The sequence below is a fragment of the Pocillopora verrucosa genome, chromosome 14 (genome assembly GCF_036669915.1).
Source record: "Pocillopora verrucosa isolate sample1 chromosome 14, ASM3666991v2, whole genome shotgun sequence".
In the NCBI taxonomy this organism is placed as follows: Eukaryota; Metazoa; Cnidaria; class Anthozoa; order Scleractinia; family Pocilloporidae; genus Pocillopora; species Pocillopora verrucosa.
This window is the reverse complement of record NC_089325.1, coordinates 11424851-11445839: the sequence shown is the minus strand read 5'-3', so window position 1 is coordinate 11445839 and position 20989 is coordinate 11424851. Positions and strand designations below refer to the sequence as shown.

The following is a 20989-nucleotide window of genomic DNA, read 5'->3' as shown; positions in this document are numbered from 1 at the left end:
CTTAATCTGCTGTGCATGATAAACTGAAACCATTACCTCGCTTTAAGAAAATCAAGTACTTACATTTGGGTCAAATCCGGTCAATTTATTGAGGGTCAAATCCGGTCAATTTATTGAGGGTCAAATCCGGTCAATTTATTGAGACAACTCTGTGCTCGAGACAAGTAAGTGACAAGTCCGGGAGAAAGAACGAAAAATTGTGTTGCTCGCGTACAAATACGACGAAAACTACATAATAACTGACGTCACTAACGTAATTAACCAATAATCTGCTTTAGTACCCTAATAAGGGAATCCCCCCGTCGTAAACAATTGGCATTAATTGATTATTAAAGAAATTAACGGCTAATTGATCTGAAAGTTTGTAGGTGTATGTATTTTTTTTGGGGGTGTTTGATCTCCTCACCCTAACTCTGTGGTCGGAAACCTTTGAGCGAACAAGCTCGTCACGCAATCTAACCAGGCAAAGTGTCGAAGTGAATACCGAGCTGTGCAAATGTATCAGCAACGCTAAGTCGGTATCAAAGAAAATTCTGTTTTTCAGAGGGCGGAAAAGCATTAAAATAGACAGAATCCTGGGGATATCAATTTTACGACCGTGCCGTCTAGAAGTGTAACTTAAAGATGATTGGAAACAAGGATATTAAATGGCTTGTCTTGTCCGCCCATGCAAATTCACTCTAATTCACCCTAATAAACACCTCAAGAAATTAACTAGCGCTCGATAATTCGGCAATGCAAGGTGCTAATAAAAAAACCGGAGAAATATATATACTTCGGTATGTATGTTTCTCAGTAGAATTGAAAACTAGACAAACCAGAAATGACAGCTATTTTGCAATGTATGAAACTTTAAAAAGTATATAGGATACACGAACATGTTCGAAACATACACTAGGATCTACGTGAAAAATCCTAATCGAGTGTGGGGGTTTCCTACGTTCTCCACGCCTTACAGCCCCCTGTAGATCCTGGTTGTCAAAAGGTTTATAAAATAAAAACGGAAATCGTGATTTCAGAACCTCGTTTAAGAACTTAAACTGCTCGTTGCAGCAAAAGACAATTCATTAATTATCGTGTTTTTGCTTTATTCATATTCTACATTAATGCAATCTTACCTCTGTACAGGAATACAAGACTCACTTGAGTTTAAAATTTACGGAATTGCTGTACATTTACAACATAAGCGAAAATATTTCAATTGAGAAGCATTGTTTGTAATCATCGGTGCTTCGCTGTTGTTTCAACCCAATCTATTGCAGACTGTCCACGTTGGTCGTTACGTAATACCGGGAACACTCGTTACGTGACTCGACAAAGAGGAGAACAGGCACGTGACATAAAATCACGCGATGCGACCTGCACAACACGTATTTCACATGAACGCAAGGAGTGATAAAGATGCCTAAGCTCCTCTTTCAAAATGTACCATTTTTTGTCCTTATTTTCAAATTATCTTCATAACTCTTTAAATAAAATTCAAAGAGCTAAGCAACTGATAAAAACAGAAAGTTTTCCGTGGCTCTGATATACCAAACTAAGCAAAAACTCAAGGATTACGGAGACGTGTCAATTCAGGTGGGTGAGAGGATTGTAGAAGATCCCCCTACGGCTCCGCCCTTACACAAATATTCGTTAAATGAATCTTACAAGACCAAACTATACCCCTCCACGATTAATAGTGTACATTTCACATTGCCCGGCCTAGATATGATACACTCTATTCCGCTTTCACCTAGTTTGGTGTGTCAATTTAAAGTAATTATTGAATATTGAACAAGCAACCAAAAATGTTCACCATAAGACATTAAAACTATGTCGGCAAATCACTTTGGAAACCAAAATTAGTGTTGCTATGTTATATGTATGCAAGTAAGGAAGAACATACTAGCTACATAAGCTTTTGACTCTTTTCTTTAAGTTTTTGTACACTGGAACATAGACGACGTGGTACGTAATTTATCGGCGTTTACGCCTTGTACATGACTGCAATGATGAAAACTTAGAAATAAATGATTCTCAGAAGCAGTATACATTTTAAGATTATCGGAATGTGACGCACATTGTTAGGTTACACGTTTTCCACTTTTTTTGCATTTACAGCATCAATCAGCCTTGCAGTCAGTCGTTTGGAATTAAACAAATTTCCGTGTTTCGTGAAATCGAATTTCATAACATTTCCAATCATCTTCACTTCTTATTTTTCGCCATCGCTTCGATGAGCGTTAAAAACACATTTTACCCAAAGTAGCAGTTAACACATCGTGGTTTAAATCACAATGAACTCTCAAAAACAAATAGGAGAAATTCCTGCCTGGGCTGCAGTTTTTGTTTACACTTAGAGTACAATACATGATGCACTGTCCCACGAAAAACCTCCTCTCATCTTGAAACGCTCATAACTTCTTTAATCTTTCCAAAATGTCCTGCGCTTCATCTTCAAGGCCCTCCCCGCTCTTCTCTCCTCCTCCTCCTCGCCTGTCATCTTTTTTCCGTCTAGAAGGAGCGACGGGCTGATCATCGATATTAATATCTACTGCATTGTGCTGCCCGTCGACTGCATTTTGAGCCTCCATTATTTTCTGAACAGGTATATTTGTGCGAGTCCGTGACCGGCGTAAGTCCACAGGTCGAGCTGAAAAGATGGAAGAGAACATTAGTGATGTGCGTGACATTTTCGTGACGGTAAAGCTGGCGTTACAGATGTCACTTGCGTTGCAAAGAGAATGTGTTACCTTTTTTACCTCCCGCCTTTTTGCGCGCGGGTCGGGTCGGATCTCTGAAGGCAGATCCTGTGTTGAGCGCCTCCATGAGACCATCTAACACTCCTTCTTGATCGTCATCTGCAACAAAGAAAAAAATATTTCAGTTTTCGTTTTATTTCAAGGGGTGAAAGATAACCAATAATAATGCCGCCAGATGATGGAAGCAACGAGTTCAATATCAGAAATCCCTGAACTGATGAAAATGTAACTATTCCTCACAACTTCAACACATTATACAGCAAAAGAGTTTTTAAGAACACACGAACTCGTCAGTGTGGGGTTCTCGGGATAAAGTCCAGATTTTCTCGTCTAAGGAAGCTGGTACAGGAATTATCATTAACATGTTTGAAGTCAAAAAGGTTGATAAAAGCCACAGTCAACTACAACATTTAACACATTTATGAGGAATTTAAAGTATTCAAGGGAAAAGAAGCGAAATAACATGTCAAAAGGCTAAGGGACACGGAACTAAACAAGTAACATGTACCTAGCGCGGGAAAGCAAGTGAAACACAGACAGTTAGCACTGTTCACATTGACAAAGAACGGAAAATTTATGATAATCAATCACTTTTCCAGTTTGCCAAGTGGTGCTACAATATTCTAGCGAAAACACGAGCTTGCCACAAACCTGCATTTATATCCACAACAGGCTTTCGTTTGGATTTCTCAGCCTCCGCTCTCTTCTTCTTTTCTTTCTCTTTTTCCTGAAATGCAAGAAATAAACCTCTTTAGAACTTCAGGCAGTGCGAGCACACTTCTGAGGCAACTGTTTATCAAACTCACCAGCGGTACAAGACCTTTCGAAGTCCAAGAAGAGACAAATGGTCTGTTCAAAGACTTTCTGTTTTAATAGTGTTCAGAGCGCGAGCAAAATATGAGCCGCGTGGAATACCAGGAGCACGATCGGAAACGCATAAACGAACGCGGAAACAAACGCAAACGCGACAGCGAAAGCGAACACGCGAGGGTTCCTCACGCTACACCCTCGCATCGCGCAGTGAAACGGCTGTCAACAAACTAGGAAACTTATTGTTGAGCTAGAAGCGATGAGAGGGGAACTCAGGCCTATAAAAAACCCAAAAGCCTGCCTGAAAGTGAAGTCTTTTGCGTCTTATTTTAAAGACAAAGTAATTCAAAGAAAGTATAACAAGAGTCATGTCGCTCTAACAAAGAACGAAACCTTACCGCTCGTTCCCTTGCCTTTCTATCTTTTTCTTCTTTCTCTTTTCGTTTTGCATTGTCCTTTTTCGCGTTCTACAATATCAACAAATAACATAGGTTACTTCAGCTGAGATAACTCAGCAAGAAGACAACTCACCAAGCCACAAATAATAAACCACAAAAATAATTTTGAAGATGAAAATTCGCGTGTACAACGTGAAGATTGATTAAAAGAACTCAAGTTCACCCCGTGGTATTTCCGGTCTCACTTCGTGAGATTGCTCGGGCATTCTTGAGTTCGGGCCGACTAACTACTACAGTGTCTACACCTGAGTGAGTGAGTGACACATTTGCATATTGGATTCTTAATGTGGAAAAAAAATGGTTACCACGCTTCGCGTTACACTTGTTAAAAAAAAAAAAACATTCAAACCATTCTCCAACCCACCCAAATTCCAGTTTTCCGTTTTCACTAAGTTCTCGACCTTCATCTATTATCTAATACAATAAAAGCACGAGGACTCAAAAGTACTGGAAACTAACCAGCAAAATGTCCGTTTTCGTTTACCTCAAAGCAGTCTAAGAAGGTTTTGATGTCACCGAAGAATTCCTCCAAGGAAGTTTTCTTGGTATCCAAGCAGAAATACTCCACCAGCTCCTTGTACATTGTGGTCATGTTTTTGTGCATCTCAACCAGGACATCTATTTGGTCTTTGGCGCTTTTATAAAAGCCGTGAGTATTGTCAAAGAAATCTCTCGCAAACAATCTCTTTTCATCCAAGAATTCATTACAAGGATCTATCTCCACGTTCGACGCTTGCAAATCCCGTTGATCGGGGTGTTGTGCTTAAAATCTCTCGGGAACAAGAAAAAAAAATTATACTTCTCGACAAACACGCATAAAATAGAATTCGCAACGGTGAAACATGATTTTCATAATTATTATGGGTCTATAGTTATGAATTTTATGAGATAAACGCCCTACGAATGAAAAATTTGGCGCAAGATATCAGCGGCAAATGGCAATATTAACACTACAACAACAAAGGTCACATAGAAAAGGATATCTCCATGACCGGTAGAAACTTGTCTTCTGGATCATTGTGCGGTTTATAGGTTTCCAATTCTTTTTCGAGCTTCTTGAGGTTTCCCTGCATGCTGTTTATTGATTTCTGAAGAATTTCCTCCGATACTAAACATGGAGAGTAAAATGATTGTTAAAAAAAACTCTACCAGGACAACACTTCGTAACAGCCTGATTATCAAAGGACTGGCATCAAGACATCTCCACTTTGCACGCTTTGAAATCCCACATTCTGTGACAAAAAATTTTAAGGAGCTCGGCAGAAGGCTGAGTAACATGCACATCAGGAGTGTTTTATTGCAAGCGGATGCTTAACATCTAGATGTTGAGGTCGCCATATTGAATTGGTGAGATCGAGGAAAGCCTGGAGCGTGAAAACTAAGGAGGGATGGGGCGTGGGGTCGAAGAAATTTTACCTAAGCCCCTCCCCCCTCACTAATTTGTCTTTCTTACCCCCGCCTCCCTCGTGAAATTTTTTGTATCAGGCTTTCCTCCATCTTACCATTTCAATATGGCGCCTTAAACGGTAAATCGGAACATCGAGTCGGCAAGCTTAAGGTACAATTCAATACTCTTTTCACAGATAAAACGTGCAGCTGATCCACATTCAGTTATGTTCAAGTTTTCCCATTTGAAACGACTTTTCATTAACCCTATTGTAAGTCATCATGTTGTAATTTACTCATCATACGAATTTAACTTGGCCGACGAACCTGTGAACGTCTTTTATTTTTAACTAGGATTTTTCGGATCAATATCAGTATCTGGGCAACTGTCCACCTACCCCTCCCCTAACTCAACAACAGTCTATTGATAACAAGTAAGGGTTAGTGTTGGGTTAAGGGAGGGGTAGGTGGGCAGTTACCCAGATACTAATACTGATCCGATTTTTCTAAGCTCTTAACTTGACTCCTTTATTTTCTTTGTTCAACATCACTCGTGAACGTAACAGGTAATTAAACCGGGGAAGAGTCCATTACTTTCACCTTCCTTTAACCCTTTTTACTCCCATAAATGACCAAGACAGAATTTCTCCTTAAAATATTAATACAACATCAAATAGACAAGTGATGAGAATAAAGAAAATAATTATATCAGTTTGGGGATTGTTAGTTGATCCAATAACAAATTCTCCGAACTTCAGGCAATATGTTGACAGTTGTATGGCAGACAGAGAGAAGAATTAAGTAGATTTTGGTAGTAAAAGGGTTATTTGGAAGATGTTTTGCTGTCACGTTGCATGACACGCCTACCTAACCAAAGAATTGCGTGACGTGACAAGCGACCTCTCACCTCTAGCAGCTTGTTCAACGTGTGTCAGCTCCTTTTCAAAACCCGAAATCTCGGGATATTTTTTTTCTATCGTGTCATCCAGAAAATGAACCAAAGTCAACTGACCGTCCACAGACTTAGTTGAACTCAACTGAAAAACAGAGAACGATGTAAAACATCAGTCGACTCAAGCATTGTGTTACCAAGAGGATTACAGAGCTAAGTACAAAGGAAAATAAACAGCTTCCTAAAATTAAGAAATTGACTTCAACGCTAAAAATTTTAAACAAATATAAAATGTACGGCAGTTTTCCCGAAAGAGTGAGGCGTTTTGGGTCCTCTTCCTAGCGCAAGTGTTGTTAATAAAATCGTCGTGAAACACCTGCACTAAGGGAAGAGGGCAAACCAGACCAACTCCTATTACACGGATGGTGTAAAATACTGAAAATAATGCCGGTATACGATACGAAGGTCACCTCGCCTTAATAAGAGACCCAAAATAACAAACCTCTTCAATGCGGCTTTGGTAAAAGTCTTTACTCGAGCCAGGTCGTGCGTTAAAGCGGAGATGTTATCCCGATTTCCATAGCATAAAGTGACTGGGAGTAAAACGACCCCACCCCTTAGATGGGTTGCCAGTCCATCGCAAAATTACCCTACAGCACTTCAAAATATTTTTCTGATATTTCTCCGGTACCCTTTTATCCTGGGTGCATTGTGAAAGGAAAGTGCCTTGCACAAGAACACCGTCACAATGACCCAGACATGTCTAAAACCCAGACCTCTCTCCACTGGAGTCCAGTGCACTAATCACTGAGCCACTGCGCTCCCCGCTGCTTTGATACTGGTGTTTAAATGTTACGTTGAAGAACAGAAGAGCCTCGTTAGCTAACAAGCTCCCTTAACTCGTACGAACAGGCATGTCCCTTAAAACCCTCTAAGCCATTTACTGCCGGGTGATTGGAATTCTCCCGTTTTCCCCTTGGCAGTTCAAGTTGAAAATGCGTAGGGTTCTTTAGTAGTAAAAAGAAAACAACATGAAGTCTGCATGAAGCTCGCTCACCTTGGTGAGATAGTTCATTTCAAATCCCATCGATCCCTCGTTTCTAGATCCAGCGTTCATATAGTTGCCCATGAGAAGAACAAGTTCAAGGAACTTGGAAAATTTGGGGCTAGTTTTTACTTCTCTGCATGCGGCAGTTGCATTTACAACATTCTGCGAAAAGAAACACAAGATTAGAAATTGTACAAAATGGTATTTACCGACTACTCTAAATCACCTTGACATTTCCCCTAATGGAGAAAAACGATAGTTTTCACGCTGTCAATTACATCGATCCTTCGAATCGTCCCTCCCTCTCCCTAGAGAAATTGAGGCCAAGAAGTGCGCTTTCCTTCTCTTCATTCTAGGTACACTGTAATAACGACAAAGTCAAGTTAAAAATCTCTCAATTAATCTTGGTTTTTCAGCGCCGCAAAGATTTCCTTTTCTTATTTTCAGCTCTGGGCAAGAACTTACCGGTTTAATATCTTGCATTTCTTCAGGAAACTTCCTCTTGAAAAGCATCATGTTCAATCTTTGTTCCAATTTTTTAATACCACTCAGCTGGAAATCGAACAGAAAATAAGAGTCAAGCTTTCAAACCAGTCTAGAACAAAACTACTGGTCCGTACCATAGTAACACTTCTGAGGTGGAAGCCCTTGAATTTACTCGGAAAACAAAAATCCTGCCTATTTCGCCAATCGAAAAATAGCAATCCTTTTAAAAAGCAATCAGAATGAAATAAATCAAGCAGACTGCGCGAGTTTCCCGCCAATAAATGACTTTCCACCCTTCACTGCGAATTGCAACATCTTCCCGCGCCTAAGAAAGGGCGTTTATTTACCCGCGTTTAGCTCTTGTTACATGCCTTGACGTGAGTTTGTGAAGTTGATAGCTACAAAGGTACGTTAAAGTTTCCAGACGATGATCCCTTGAAACAACCTACCAGGCAAACGAATTGTTCAGGATCACTGAGATCGTCGAAGCTTTCCTTCATATTTCCGAGCTGTTGCATCTAAAACGAGAGAGAAAGTTCGCTGAGAGTTTAGATATACTCCTCTATCTACTTTATTTGAATATTGGAAACACTTTTATATAGACGAAGAGTTCACTCGTTTGCTCGTTCTTTCATCGACAGGTCAGTCAATCACCGGGCGCTGGTCGGTCAATCGTTTGTTTCATCGGTAGGTCATTCGTATGTTCGTTTAGCCGGCGGGTCAATCGGTTGTATGTTCGGTCGCTCGTTCGTTTGTTCGGTCCCTAATTTGTATGTGCGGTCGCTCGTTTTATTATTCAGTCCTTCGTTCGTTTGTTCGGTCCCTCGTTCGTTTGTTCGGTCCCTCGTTCGTTTGTTCGATCCCTCGTTCGTTTTCCCTTCTACTCCCTCGTTTCTTGGCCCCACCTGATCGGGCGATGGAAGATACTTCAGCAGTGAGTTTACGGCGCTTTCCGTCAAAACCACCTGATCACAGTTCATGATCAATTTCCTGACCTCTTTATGTGCTAATTTAAGTGAGCCAAGGAAAATCGCTGCAAGACGAACAAAGCATATCTTTACTAATTAAGATGCAAGTCCAGAGCAGAAGATGAAACAGGCCATCAACTTCCTCGGTACAACTAACTCACTGGGTAACTAATCAGACGGCATAACAGGGAAATACTACAGAACCAATCAGAGCTCGTGTTGAAGAAGCTGCTACCCAACCAGAGGGCACGTTATATACATTGTAAACTACAACAAAATTAGGACAAAACATTTACGACACTTACATAAGTTCTGTGCGCTTTTTGGATCGATAATCTTTAAATCTTTGCCTTTTTTCTTAGCCGCTGCTTTCTTTTCCATTCCGTCACCGCTCTCTGTCTTTCTCGGACCGCCTTTTGCGGCAAACGCCTTCGACAGCTCATCAAATAGTCCAGGCTTCTCCAGCTTCTCCTCTTTCGTTTTTGCCCAAAATGTATTTTCTGTGAAATTGTTCATGTTAATCTGAGCAATGGAGATCAAAGCACAGAGTTAATACGATCACCTGACCAAACTGACATGTGATGTCCATGAGTTGGCCTGGAAGCAACAGCTTGCAGTCGCAACAACTAATGGTTTTCGTGTTCGCTTTTATTCTACTAAATGAGATATATAGCCCCACAGAATTGTATCTGGAAATTGGGACACGCCTTGTTAACACTATTCTCTTACATGAAGTAGGTAAAATAAAACTTTTACTTCTATAAAATAACGAGAAAAGACTGATACGGGGTTGTAACGATAGAAAATCAGTGACTGACATAATTATGGCAAAAAATGACAATGAATACCAAAATAAGACGACAACCCGTCTTCAAGCGCTCGACATATGCTAGGAGGACAGAGGAGCGAAAATGATAAGTGAGAGTTCAAATGGAGAACTTCTCATGCTCCTTCCCATTCCTCTTGCGGCTTTGTTTCCCACAAAACAGCCAAGCAGGCTGGTGAAAACCACAATGGTAAGGAAAATGGCCAGCTGACGGCACAAACCTTATTCCAGTTTGCTCTCTTCAATTGCACGTCCTGTTTATATTTCTTCTTCGGAGCAACACCAGGAGGTAACACATGAGCAGAGGACCCAAACGGCATGCGGGGACCCATGCCAGGAAATGGTGGAGGGGGTGCACCCATTCCAGGGGGTGGAGGTGGTGGTGGTGGACCACCACCTGGAAGTGGTGGGGGAGGTGGTACACCACCACCAGGAGGTGGCGGTGGGGGAGGAGGAGGCGGACCCCCACCGGGGAATGGGGGCAAGGGAGGGGCTGGTGGACCTCCAGGAGGAGGAGGAGGAGGGGGTGGGGGTGGGGGTGCAACTCCACCCGGTGGTGGTGGGGGTGGAGGGGGGCCACCTGAAATGATGAAAAATAAATTATTTTCGAAATCTAAATTGTTGACAACAAAAAACAAACAAATTCAAACAAGAAGTAGCTGGCGTATTAATTTAACATATTTTCTGACCCACTAGGATCTACTATTTTCCACAAGAAAGCAAACTTCAACAGTTTCAGTCATTTTTTTAAATCATACATTCAAAATTTATGAACAGGCTAAAATTAATGTTTTTAAAGTTTTAAGTGAGTGAAATGCACCTTCCTTACATTTCATTTTTGTTTAAATCTCATTTATTTTGCTGATAAATTCCCTTTTGAAATAAGAGACATATTTAGGTTAAGCTTCTTTAAATATCACGTGTGAAATCAAAAATGACCTTCTCTGAAAGCCATGGCAACATACTGCATTTTGTAGAACCTTGTTGAGTATATTCTAAATGTTCTAATCATATTTCAGAACCTCTGGAGTGTATACAAAGTAATAAACTAACACCAGCTTCCTTCAAGGTTTTAACAAGAAGGTGTGGTGCAGGTTGTCTTTCTTCACAAAGGACATGAAGAGGTCACCAAAAATTTATGTTTTTCAGCTTACTCAATTTAGTTAGGGTTATTCTCCACTAAAAACTTCACAAGACCAATGCTAACAAAGAAAGATTAGCATGTGGGCATCCAGAAGAATTAACTTACTTGCTGATGAAGGAGATGCCCAAGGGGGAAAAGGGGGTGCAGGCGGGGGTGGGGCAGGCGGAGGAGGAGGCGGAGGAGGAGGCAGAGGCGGTGCAGGGGGTGTGGAGGATGATGAAGGGATCATAAAAACTCGAGAGCAAGGCGGAGCAACACCTTCAGTTCTGGGCTGTGATTGACTGACTAATAACAAAATGTAGATTACAACACAAGTCAAAAATTAATTTTTAGAATAAGCAATTTATGATTTAAGTTTAGTATAACTTAACACAAAAAATTTCTTTGGTTGTATGAAAATTAAATATATTAATGAAAATCAGGGTTTATTGACAATCAACTTGGTGCAAAGATTCAAGGTAACAGTTTCATCAATTAGAGTAATGTAGTTTAAATTTAAGATAGATTTAGACAACAAAAATGTTAAATTTATTGTTTCAGGCAAGAGACAGTAGTGGAAAGCTACTGACAGTTATTGTTACATTTCACTGAATCACTTCATTTAATTGATTAGTTGAAATATCATTATGGTGCCTATTATTCAGTCAATTAGTCTTCCAAGTTTTTTCCAGTTTTAGAAGTAAGAAGAGGCTAAAGGCAATCAGTTTTAACAAGAAACTTGACACTTTGTAGTAATACAGCATGCACATGAACTTTTCTGACAGAGCATTAAAATCAAAAAATTAATTTTTATTGAAGAGAAAGAGGCTTCAATTGTTATGAAAATTATTAAGAATTTAAACAACTAAAGCAAGATTAAAAAATTTCAAAAATTACTCATAACAAACAGTATGGAAGCTATTCAGCACTTGGACTAAGCTTTTTTCCTCTCTCTGATTCATCTTAAAAGCATGGGCACAACAATAGATAAATAGATGCCTACCTGTTACAGGGCCACCTCGCTTAGCCTGAAACAGAAAAAAATGATTTTATTAACATAACATAATAACCATTGTGCATAAAACCAAAATAAAATGACTATCATTGAACCTGTTCACGTGCTTCAGCAAGCTCCTTCTCCAGGGCAGCGATCTTGGTCTCAAAATTTGTTGACGTTAAAGTTAATTTAGCCTCACATTCTTGTCGCATTGTTGTTTCAAGTTCCAGCTAAAAAATGAAATTGTACTGCATGATAAGTCATTTAATACAAGAAGACCTACCCTGTCAGTGTTAGCAGCATTAGTATAGTTGAGAAAAGTTTGACCCACAGTGTTCACATGCACCATCACTAAATGTTAGCTCCAATAAAGTAAAAGAAACTAAATAAATTTCAACTTCTTTAAATAAATGAAGTTACTCAAGATCAAAAAACTCTCCTGTCTACAAACCTTAGTTTCCAGCTGCATGGATTTTTCAGCTGCTTCCTCATACTGAGCTTTTTCAACCAGATTTTCTGTGGAAAATACAAAAATGAACACAATTGTGACATTCTACTCTCTCCTTGTCAAGTTCCCTGCCTGTTACTCAATGAACAGATAAGAGAACAATTTTAAAATCAACTTTTGACAGGTCAAGTTTAAGTTTGAAGAATAAACTTGATATTTAATTACTACCCTCTAGAAATAAGTAAGTTCCTAAGAGGGAATTGCCAGTAGTTCCACTTCTGAGCTATTCTGAAGTACATGTTCTGCTCAGTAATGGCTGTCATCCCCACAGACATCCCCCCAACTGATCTCATGTGTAAAACAATCTCTCTGCCATCTTTAATACAATGAATGCTCTGCAGACTCTTACAACCATGCTAACATCACAAAATTTACACTTAAGAGTCCAGAGTGTGAAATTGTGCCTAATACAGGTGCCAATGTGACTACATTTTTCACTTTCACAACCAAATCCTGAAAATTGGTCACCAAATTCACAACTAGAATGTTTCATCATAACCTTATCTAGGGATATAGTGAATTAAAAAGATTTGCAAAGATAAATCTATGGCAAACTTCCTTGTTAAGTTTGTTTCCAAAACGCAGCACATGCATCTCGATCGATAACTAGATGCCATCTTGGATACATATCATCCATCCTAGTGTCTACTTTGTAGCAAGTTAAAGATATTTTCCCTAACTTAATTTCTAGAACAATGACAGCGTAATAAAAGGTTTTGTTTGTCTTTGAAAATGGCAACCAACTTTTTTTGAATTGGCAACTACTTAGAAGAATTTAGGAGCCAAGTGGCTATCAGAAAAAAAATTAATTTCATGCCCTGGAGTTCCCATGCTATTTGTGCTTACGCTTCTCATATCCACTCATAAAAAATGAAAATTGCAAAACAAACAAACAAACAAGAGGAAACTCACCAATGAGGGGTTCGACATCAATATCAATTCTTTTATGACCAAAGTCTGGATCAACTCCACCTCGATGAAGGACAATTTGAGATATGCACTCTTCAATTAATTTGTAGTATTGAGGTCTGTGAACAAAAAAACGGCAAAAAGTCAACCAACCATATAGCTCAGTTGAGAAATGTGCATTTTGAAGAAAACACTCTTTCACAAAGAGCATTCTATCCATTGACATGAATATTCATTATCAATTTGTAAACGGATGAGTTTAAAATGTAAATATCAATTTATAGTCTTAGTAAAAGCATCGAACACTTTATAATGTGAAATACAAGATATGTGTTAAAAAAACAATGCATCGATTTACTCCTATGCATGGTTCAGGTTTTAAATATGCCTACATCACTTTTCCTGTTTCAAGTTTGAGGCTTGATGTACAACAAAAGCACCTTTTTTGATACGAGGGGGGGTTCCTACGGAGGTATGAAACAATGAATATATGTCCCACCGAAAATGGGTTGTGTCTGAGCAAAAATAGATTTGGATTGACAACTTGACTGGCTTAATTTCGTCAAGGCTTGGGCTCAACAACTGAAATCCTCACAGAGACAGTACCTGGCATAAACATCATCTCTGATGAGCAGCAAGTGCTGGAGAATGGAGAGGAACATAGGTTCTGATGGAGTGTCCTGAATGAGGTTTGTTATTATCTGTATAATCTCATTTCGATCCCTTATAGAAAGTTAAGGTGATTGTAACCCTGTTTTTTAAAAGAGACTACCAATCTTCAATCTTGATTCAACCAAATGTGAGGAGAAAGACAAGACCTTTAGATATGGCTTGTCTTCAAACCTTACAGGATTTTTATGTTTTCTCATATACAGTTCAAAAGTCATGTCAAACTGGCCAGAAAGCTTGCTCTAAAAAACACTTCAGACAAAAATTTTTATTCACATGTCTTCCTTTTGCTTCAAGGCAAAAGTTAAAGGTATGAAGACCAATGATCAGTTAATTTCCTTCTGTGGCTCTCTAGCTATCTCGGATAACATGAACACAGACCTGATATCTAATTTTTAAATGCTTCTATTTTTAACAAGTTCAGTGAAACACACACAAAATTCTTGACTGTAACAAAATAGAGGTATGGTACTTCTTTCTTGAGCAGACACTTGGCCATTATTCATGCCCTAGTTATGCTTTATACTGAAATGTGAAGGATACTCAAAGTTTATTTTTATGTCGGTGAATCTCTGCTGGAATTCAGCAGAGTCATCATCTCTGTGTTCTTCAAAAATGTCCAACTGAACATTCAAAAAATCATTTTCTAAATCTCTAAGCTCCTAAAAAATATCAAATAAAAACATCAATTTATAAAACTGCTGGTGAAGTTGCAATGGTTGTTAAACAGACAGAGAGACAGAGAGGAAGACAGTTAAATAGACCAGACCAGTATAAAAGATAGATGAACAGTTGACAGGAAAGACAGATTGATGGACCTGAAGAGAGGAAGGCACAGAGGTAAACCAACCCATAATAGAGAGTTGAACAGCAAGTAAATCAATGAAGGGCAAGTATACCAGAGGTAGATAACTAATGAAAACAGAGATAGTTATCAATAAGATAGAAAAATAGGAGATAAACCTGTAGAAGGTGGACAGACAAACAAACAAACAAAGAGAGACAGAAACACACACAATTAGACAGATTGATAAGCTCTCCTTGCTATACCTGTAATGGCTCATTCAAGCCTTCCCTAACAAATTCATTTCTCAAATGCAATCTGAAATCCAATTCATCTGGAGTACTGACAAGGGCATTGATAAGTTGTACACAAGCAACCTAAAGAAATGATGGACAAATTAAATCTGATTACAATCATGAATCTTTGAAAGTGTGAAGGGGTCAGTGCCATGTTTTGTTGAGTGCCATGAAAATCAACTTGGATTTACATGGCACTCAACAAAACACTACTCTTACTAACAAAGAAATACAAACAATGAACATATAGGTAAGAGGTTTCACCTTTAGATTTGTGTGATCGTCATCGAGTGCTTCGACCAGCTTAACAAATCTTCCCTGTTTTTCAAGCTCTCCACAGCGAGTGATTGCCTCAAGGGCTTTATCATGTCTGCAAACAAAAGTGCAAGTAAAGTTTAACTTACTGCCTTTTACCATCTCAATTGCCTTTCTCTTCTTTGTTTTCTCACTAACAACAATACACCCTGTACAAATAAGTACCAACACCTTTTTGAGTACCCCCTAATTTGGGTCCCTTTTTGACAGGGGTCCCCCAATAATCAAAGAATGGGGCCTATTGGACCCTCTTTGACCAATTTCTAGAACAAATTCCTGTATGTATGGATTGACTTACTTGACAAGACACACTGCAGCTACCACCTTGACAACATCAGCCATCATACTGGGATAGCTTGGAACCATTGATCTCGCCAGCAAAACCAAGCCGTCGTCACTTTTTAACATCATATTGAGACCATACTGTTGAGCAAAGGAATGATTGAGAAAACTGGAGATTCTTTTGAGCAAAAGTGATGTGTATTGTTGCATGGTTGGGTAGAAAAATAAATCCACTGCATTCCACCATAGAATTAAAATTAAATATCAGTTTCTCGTGGTGCAGATTATCTTGTAGTCTAATCATTAACCTAATGCTTGTCAAGAAATGTTCCTGTTGTCAGTTGTTTGGGAACATGCCTGACTTTTCTGAGTGGAAGGCATCATCAGCCTTAAACCAGGAGTTGTTTGTCAATGAGATGTTACATATCATGCCCTGGTTGTTTGAAAGGTGAATAACACCATTGATTGGATAAATCCTTATTCAGTAGATAGCACAGTACATTTTGTTGACACTTATCTTCGGGATAGCAACTTATCTCTTGCATAAGGTTATCAGCCCTTTGAATAACTATACCTTGGTCCATGAAAATTGATTGGTCAGTTTTGCAGTGATACTGATGGCCATGTGGGTTCTAACATTCAAATGACAACCAACTCCTTAATTGACTTTGTCACCAACTCTAACAAACTGATGATTGTGAATCTTGTTTGATGTTGATATTACATGTACCTTGTTATTCATGAAGGCCTTCAAACACCTCACACACTCGTGTTGTATTCGTTTATCAATGTTTCCTTCCTTTGAACAGGAATCTCTCAGGTGTTTGATTAAGCACTGGAGCCCTTCTTCACCAAACTCTTGTATCCAACTAACAATTAAGAAGTTGATAATGTCATAAAGGCTTAAGATCAAGCCAGGGATTTCATGAACACTTTAGCTTTCAGTCTTTAGCCAAGTGATTAACATGTAAGTTCTTCCTTTAATATCCATAAGTTAACCAGCAGACAGGAAATAAGAATACCCAAACTTATCAAATAGAAGTTGTATCTTGATCCAACACCAAATTCTCATACCTCATTTAAAAGGTAATGTGTAGCAACTGAAGGGGAGAATTGGCAATCAGATCTTGGGAGTTTAAGGGTTAAGGATTAGGGAGGGGGAAATAGACTTGCTGTAAAGACAACTTTGAGGGGTTGGTTTTAAATTCTCAACCAAAATAATTAAGCAAAAACAACCATCCTACATTTTTAATGCAAGTCTCCTCAAAAGTAAAGTATGGTCGAACTTATAAAATATGAACATTTCATCGTTTTGTTTTCCATGAGGACACTACCTTCCCTCTCCCTCAAAAAATGTGATTGGCTCAATGCCTTATAACCAGGGAAAAATTCACCTGTCATCAAACAGATAACCTGCTCATTTCCAATAAATGTACATTTTTTTTCTGCCATATTGAGTTCTTAACACCACTCAACTACTTTGACAAACTAAGAATTACTTAGAGCACAGGATAACCAGCCTACCTAAGTGGTCTCCCTGTGAGTGACACTCGCACAGACTGCAGTGTTTTCAAGAGATGTTCAGGTGACATGTCTGACTTATTGAGTTCCTTTATATAATCATCTGGTGATGTCAGCCCAGCATGTGAAGTTTTCTTCAGATGCAAAGAATGTAAGAAAATAATCATCGTAAAATATTGTCACGTTTACACAATTAATCAAAACTGTAACAAAATACTCAAATGCGATTGGTTATCACCAGCCCGCTTTAAGTACTAAGAGGACAGTGAACATGTCATGCTTGTAATTGGACAATGTAATATTACAGTTGAGACGTCATGCTTGTCTAAATGGATAGTATGCATCATGAGCACACATTGTTGTCATGCATTTCACAGAGTTAACTGTAGGGTTTTTTTTATGAAAAAATATAAGCGATGTCTATTTTCTTTCTCAAATTTTGTCATAGTATTGATTAATTGGTAACAAGACTTTGTGTCATCCAATTCAGAATGAAATCACACTCATGATTAATCAGGCTCCCTCTTTGCGATTGTCTTATTTTGTGAACCACTGATATGATTACAGATCAAGTTGGACTCCACTCAGTTGTATTACCTTTATTATTAATGGTAATAAGACTGAGTGGGGTCCAATTCAGTCTGTAATCATACAGGTGATTAACAAAGTCAGATAATCACATAGCAGGAGACTAATTTGTCAATTACCAGTATGATTCCAACAGAATTAGACAACTCAAAGTCCTGTTACCAATTAATCAAAATGGATCAAGAAAAAAACGTTCGATCACAGCCACCTGACTGATTATACTGTTGGATTACAACTTTACAGAATGAAAAGTGAAAAATAAAGCAGCTCATGCACCAATCACATTTGAGAAAATTGTAAAGGTAATTATTAATAATGAAACAACATGCTCATGTACATTCAAGCATGCAGTGTGTCAGCATTACTTGCTTTCATTTATCACTTTACCTGTGATGCCATTTGTCTCCTTTTAAAGCTGCACAACATATCCACCTTTGTTTCCATGTCTCTGTTGCGAATTGGTTCCCGTAGATTTTCTGACAGGTTCATGTCCTCCTATATATCAAAGAGAGAGAAACAGTTTTTTTTTTCAGATCAGTATTAACCGTTTAACTAGAGTTGGCGAGGTCATCCAATATCAAGAACTACACTGACATATGATAAACCCACTTCAGCAGCAGTGAGCTTGAGGGATACCAAAAATCGTTTTCATCCAAAAATTTGTATCACTAATTTAATACATTTTCCAACATGTTTAATGCTGCCAGTGGCAGACCAATTTTGGAAATTTGAGTTAAATGTAAAAGTTGTAGATCTGGAGTGCTTATAACTCCTCATTTCTCTGCCTCACTCACAAAATGGTAAACAAAGTTCTCTAGTTTTCTTTTCCGAAACCCTCACAAAAACAAAACTCACAAAATAATGGTGGACCTCACAGATATCACATATATCTGGCGCACTTCTAAGTGCTATGTAATAACAACTTCCTGACATATGTAAAAATTTTATCTTCAGTAGTAATACATGACAGGGCAAATTCAAATAAGACAGGGCTTGGCATTAAGTTATTTAACAAGGAGTTGTCTTTAAAAGTATGTTGTATAAAGAACAAAAGCTATCAGTGACATTATGTACAACTTCATAAAATGATACATTTATGTAAGCAGATATCTTATATGACCTTGTAGCCTAATGGCCGTTGTGGGTTAATACCTCTCTAACAACAAGTCATTAGAAAGCCTCAAAAAGGCATCTGATACATAAACGGTAAAGCCACCAACTTCTAGAAAACATTCTATATTCTTTCAATACAGAACTTGGCAATTTTTTTTTTGGTACGTGCCTTGCATTGAAGAATGACACTGCTATCGATCAAACCTTTGAACATCAGTCGCAGAATATATTTACTTGTTTACACAAAGTAATGGAGAGTTGCAAACGTAAATTACGGTTAAACGGACTTAGTTTTTCAACACACAGCAATATGATAATTTTATCCATGCAGAGACTTAGATGAAATAAAGATAATTTGTAATTTATCCTGAATATTGAAGTTAGCTTAATCTCTCTGAATATCAGCTCTAATGAGCAGACATTTAAAATTTAGCAACATCCAATATTATTTTAAATGCTCACATGCACGAAAATACGGGCGATATTTTTGAGGTGAATAGTTATAATGCCGCGCCACGTTTTTGCCGCTTAAAAAAATGAGGATATTAAGAAATTAATACGTCTGAGCCACTACAATAAAACTTGATTGTTTGTGATTAGAGTAAGTGCTACAAAAAAAATCACCCCAGAAATTTCGAAAGTAATTTGCATAACGCATCGCCCGAAGGACCGGAATTTACGGTGTGTTATCACAATTGCAAACATAGTTTGAAACTTCGCGAAAGGTGCTAACTTGAAGACGATCTTCAATAATGACGTACCAGCATTTTCTCAAACATTTTGTTGAATTCCTCCGGCGATAAATGCCTGATTCTTTCAATCTCCTCCTCCATGTCTTGGTCAAACAGCGGTTCCTCCTGAGTGCTCTTCAAACGCTCCTTCATCTTATGGCCGTTGAAATCTTTCTCCTTGCTCTTCTTTGTCTGTTTTCGCATTGACGTGATGCGATTCAGCTAAAAAATAATCGGTTGCGTTAATAATCACTGCAGCTTTAAGGGCAATTTAGACCATACAGACCGCGAAAGTCACCAATTTAATTTACGATTAGTCTGAGGAAAATAAGCAACATTAGATGTTGACTGAACTTACAATGCCGCCACCACTTTCTTTGGGAGCTGGATTCAATTTATCCCCCATCCTGCTTCCAGTAGTGAAAACAATACGATCGAAAACTCTTGTTCCAAAAATAGAGCTTTTACATCTTCTGATTGCTTTATTGTAGCCCAAACAAGTCTCCGTTTAAGTAAGACTGAAAAAAGTAGAAATAACGACCACAATTTACGCATGCGTAACTTCCGCTATTTCCTCCCGTGAGTCACTACGGGTGCAACGGAACGTTCGCGTGACAAACTCTTAATGGTTTTATCTCTTGAGCTCGCCTACTATTGCAAATACATGAGCTCTGGATCCTGAAAAGCTAAGTTCTCTTCTAATATTATAAAATTTACCGTTGCTTCTGATCCAAAGTGACCATTTTTATTCGTTATTGACATACTTCTTTAAGTCACGCAACACTGAACAGTGTCGCGTGACCAACCTAACAATGTTTTCCTGGTCTAATGAGTTCAAAAGAAGTTTCTTCTGAGACAATCGTTATTCTTATCTTTACAAAAGAAGCTTAGAACAAATTCTTTTTGGATGAAAAAAAAATGAATCGTGCTGTGTTAACGTCAGAATTTCCGGGTTTATAGCGATTCAACCCGCTTACAACTTAGTAGTTCTTTGTTAGGGCGCACGTAATTTCCGTGGCATACATCAGTGAGAAAGACTTTTTCTTTAAATCACGCTCGGCAGCCCATAAAATCTACAAAAAATACTCTTAAGAGGTCAAAAAGAGTGTGAGAGAAAGGTACGGATGATCTATTTTTGTTGAGCATTCTTGAAATTACCTCGAGGTTTTATCTTAATCGATGCGATCACTTCCTTCCGGTATGAATACTTAAATAATGACCTCAGGTTTAATTATCTTTCGCGTGTACAGATGGCGATTCTAAGCGATGGAGTCGTTTTAACTTCTCTGCTGACTCAAATGATATCGTGGGCTCGAAAAATTGTTAGATACACAAGCTAAGTTTGGGTTTGTTAACCCAGCGGTCATACGTGAACGCATGTGCAAAGGTTGAGATTGTGTTGTCAGGACCGAGTTTTCATGAAGGAATTATGAACAACTCCACCAGCTAGCTACTTTAAAACTGCGCACCTAATTTTATAAAACTCACAACGCAGTGGCAAGTCAACAGGATACCTGCGATTGAATCGCTTAATG

General features: G+C 38.6%; 1 protein-coding gene across 1 annotated transcript; it reads right to left on the bottom strand.

The window, feature by feature from the left end:
- Positions 1-1071: 1071 nt before the first annotated feature.
- Positions 1072-19987, bottom strand: LOC131789679 (protein diaphanous homolog 2). The gene is made up of 27 exons (XM_066161122.1): positions 19813-19987; positions 19485-19676; positions 17998-18105; positions 17026-17156; positions 16232-16370; positions 15518-15642; positions 15169-15274; positions 14875-14985; positions 14368-14486; positions 13762-13878; positions 13159-13274; positions 12190-12254; positions 11852-11968; positions 11745-11769; positions 9840-10198; positions 9098-9314; positions 8730-8857; positions 8274-8342; positions 7804-7890; positions 7348-7500; positions 6306-6435; positions 4996-5120; positions 4497-4661; positions 3953-4021; positions 3396-3471; positions 2736-2843; positions 1072-2635 (listed from the first exon to the last, which is right to left on the bottom strand). The coding sequence occupies exons 1-27, from the start codon at positions 19858-19860 to the stop codon at positions 2397-2399; spliced, it is 3444 nt and encodes a 1147-aa protein (XP_066017219.1). The 5' UTR covers positions 19861-19987; the 3' UTR covers positions 1072-2396.
- Positions 19988-20989: the final 1002 nt, after the last annotated feature.

Coding starts and splice junctions, on each gene's coding strand:
- LOC131789679 (XM_066161122.1), bottom strand. CDS start 19,860: ATGGGGGATAAATTGAATCCAGCTCCCAAAGAAAGTGGTGGCGGCATT. Junction 15,643..16,231: donor AGGCCTTCATGAATAACAAG/GTACATGTAATA, acceptor TTTGCTCAACAG/TATGGTCTCAATATGATGTT. Junction 7,891..8,273: donor CTGAACAATTCGTTTGCCTG/GTAGGTTGTTTC, acceptor TTCGATTTCCAG/CTGAGTGGTATTAAAAAATT.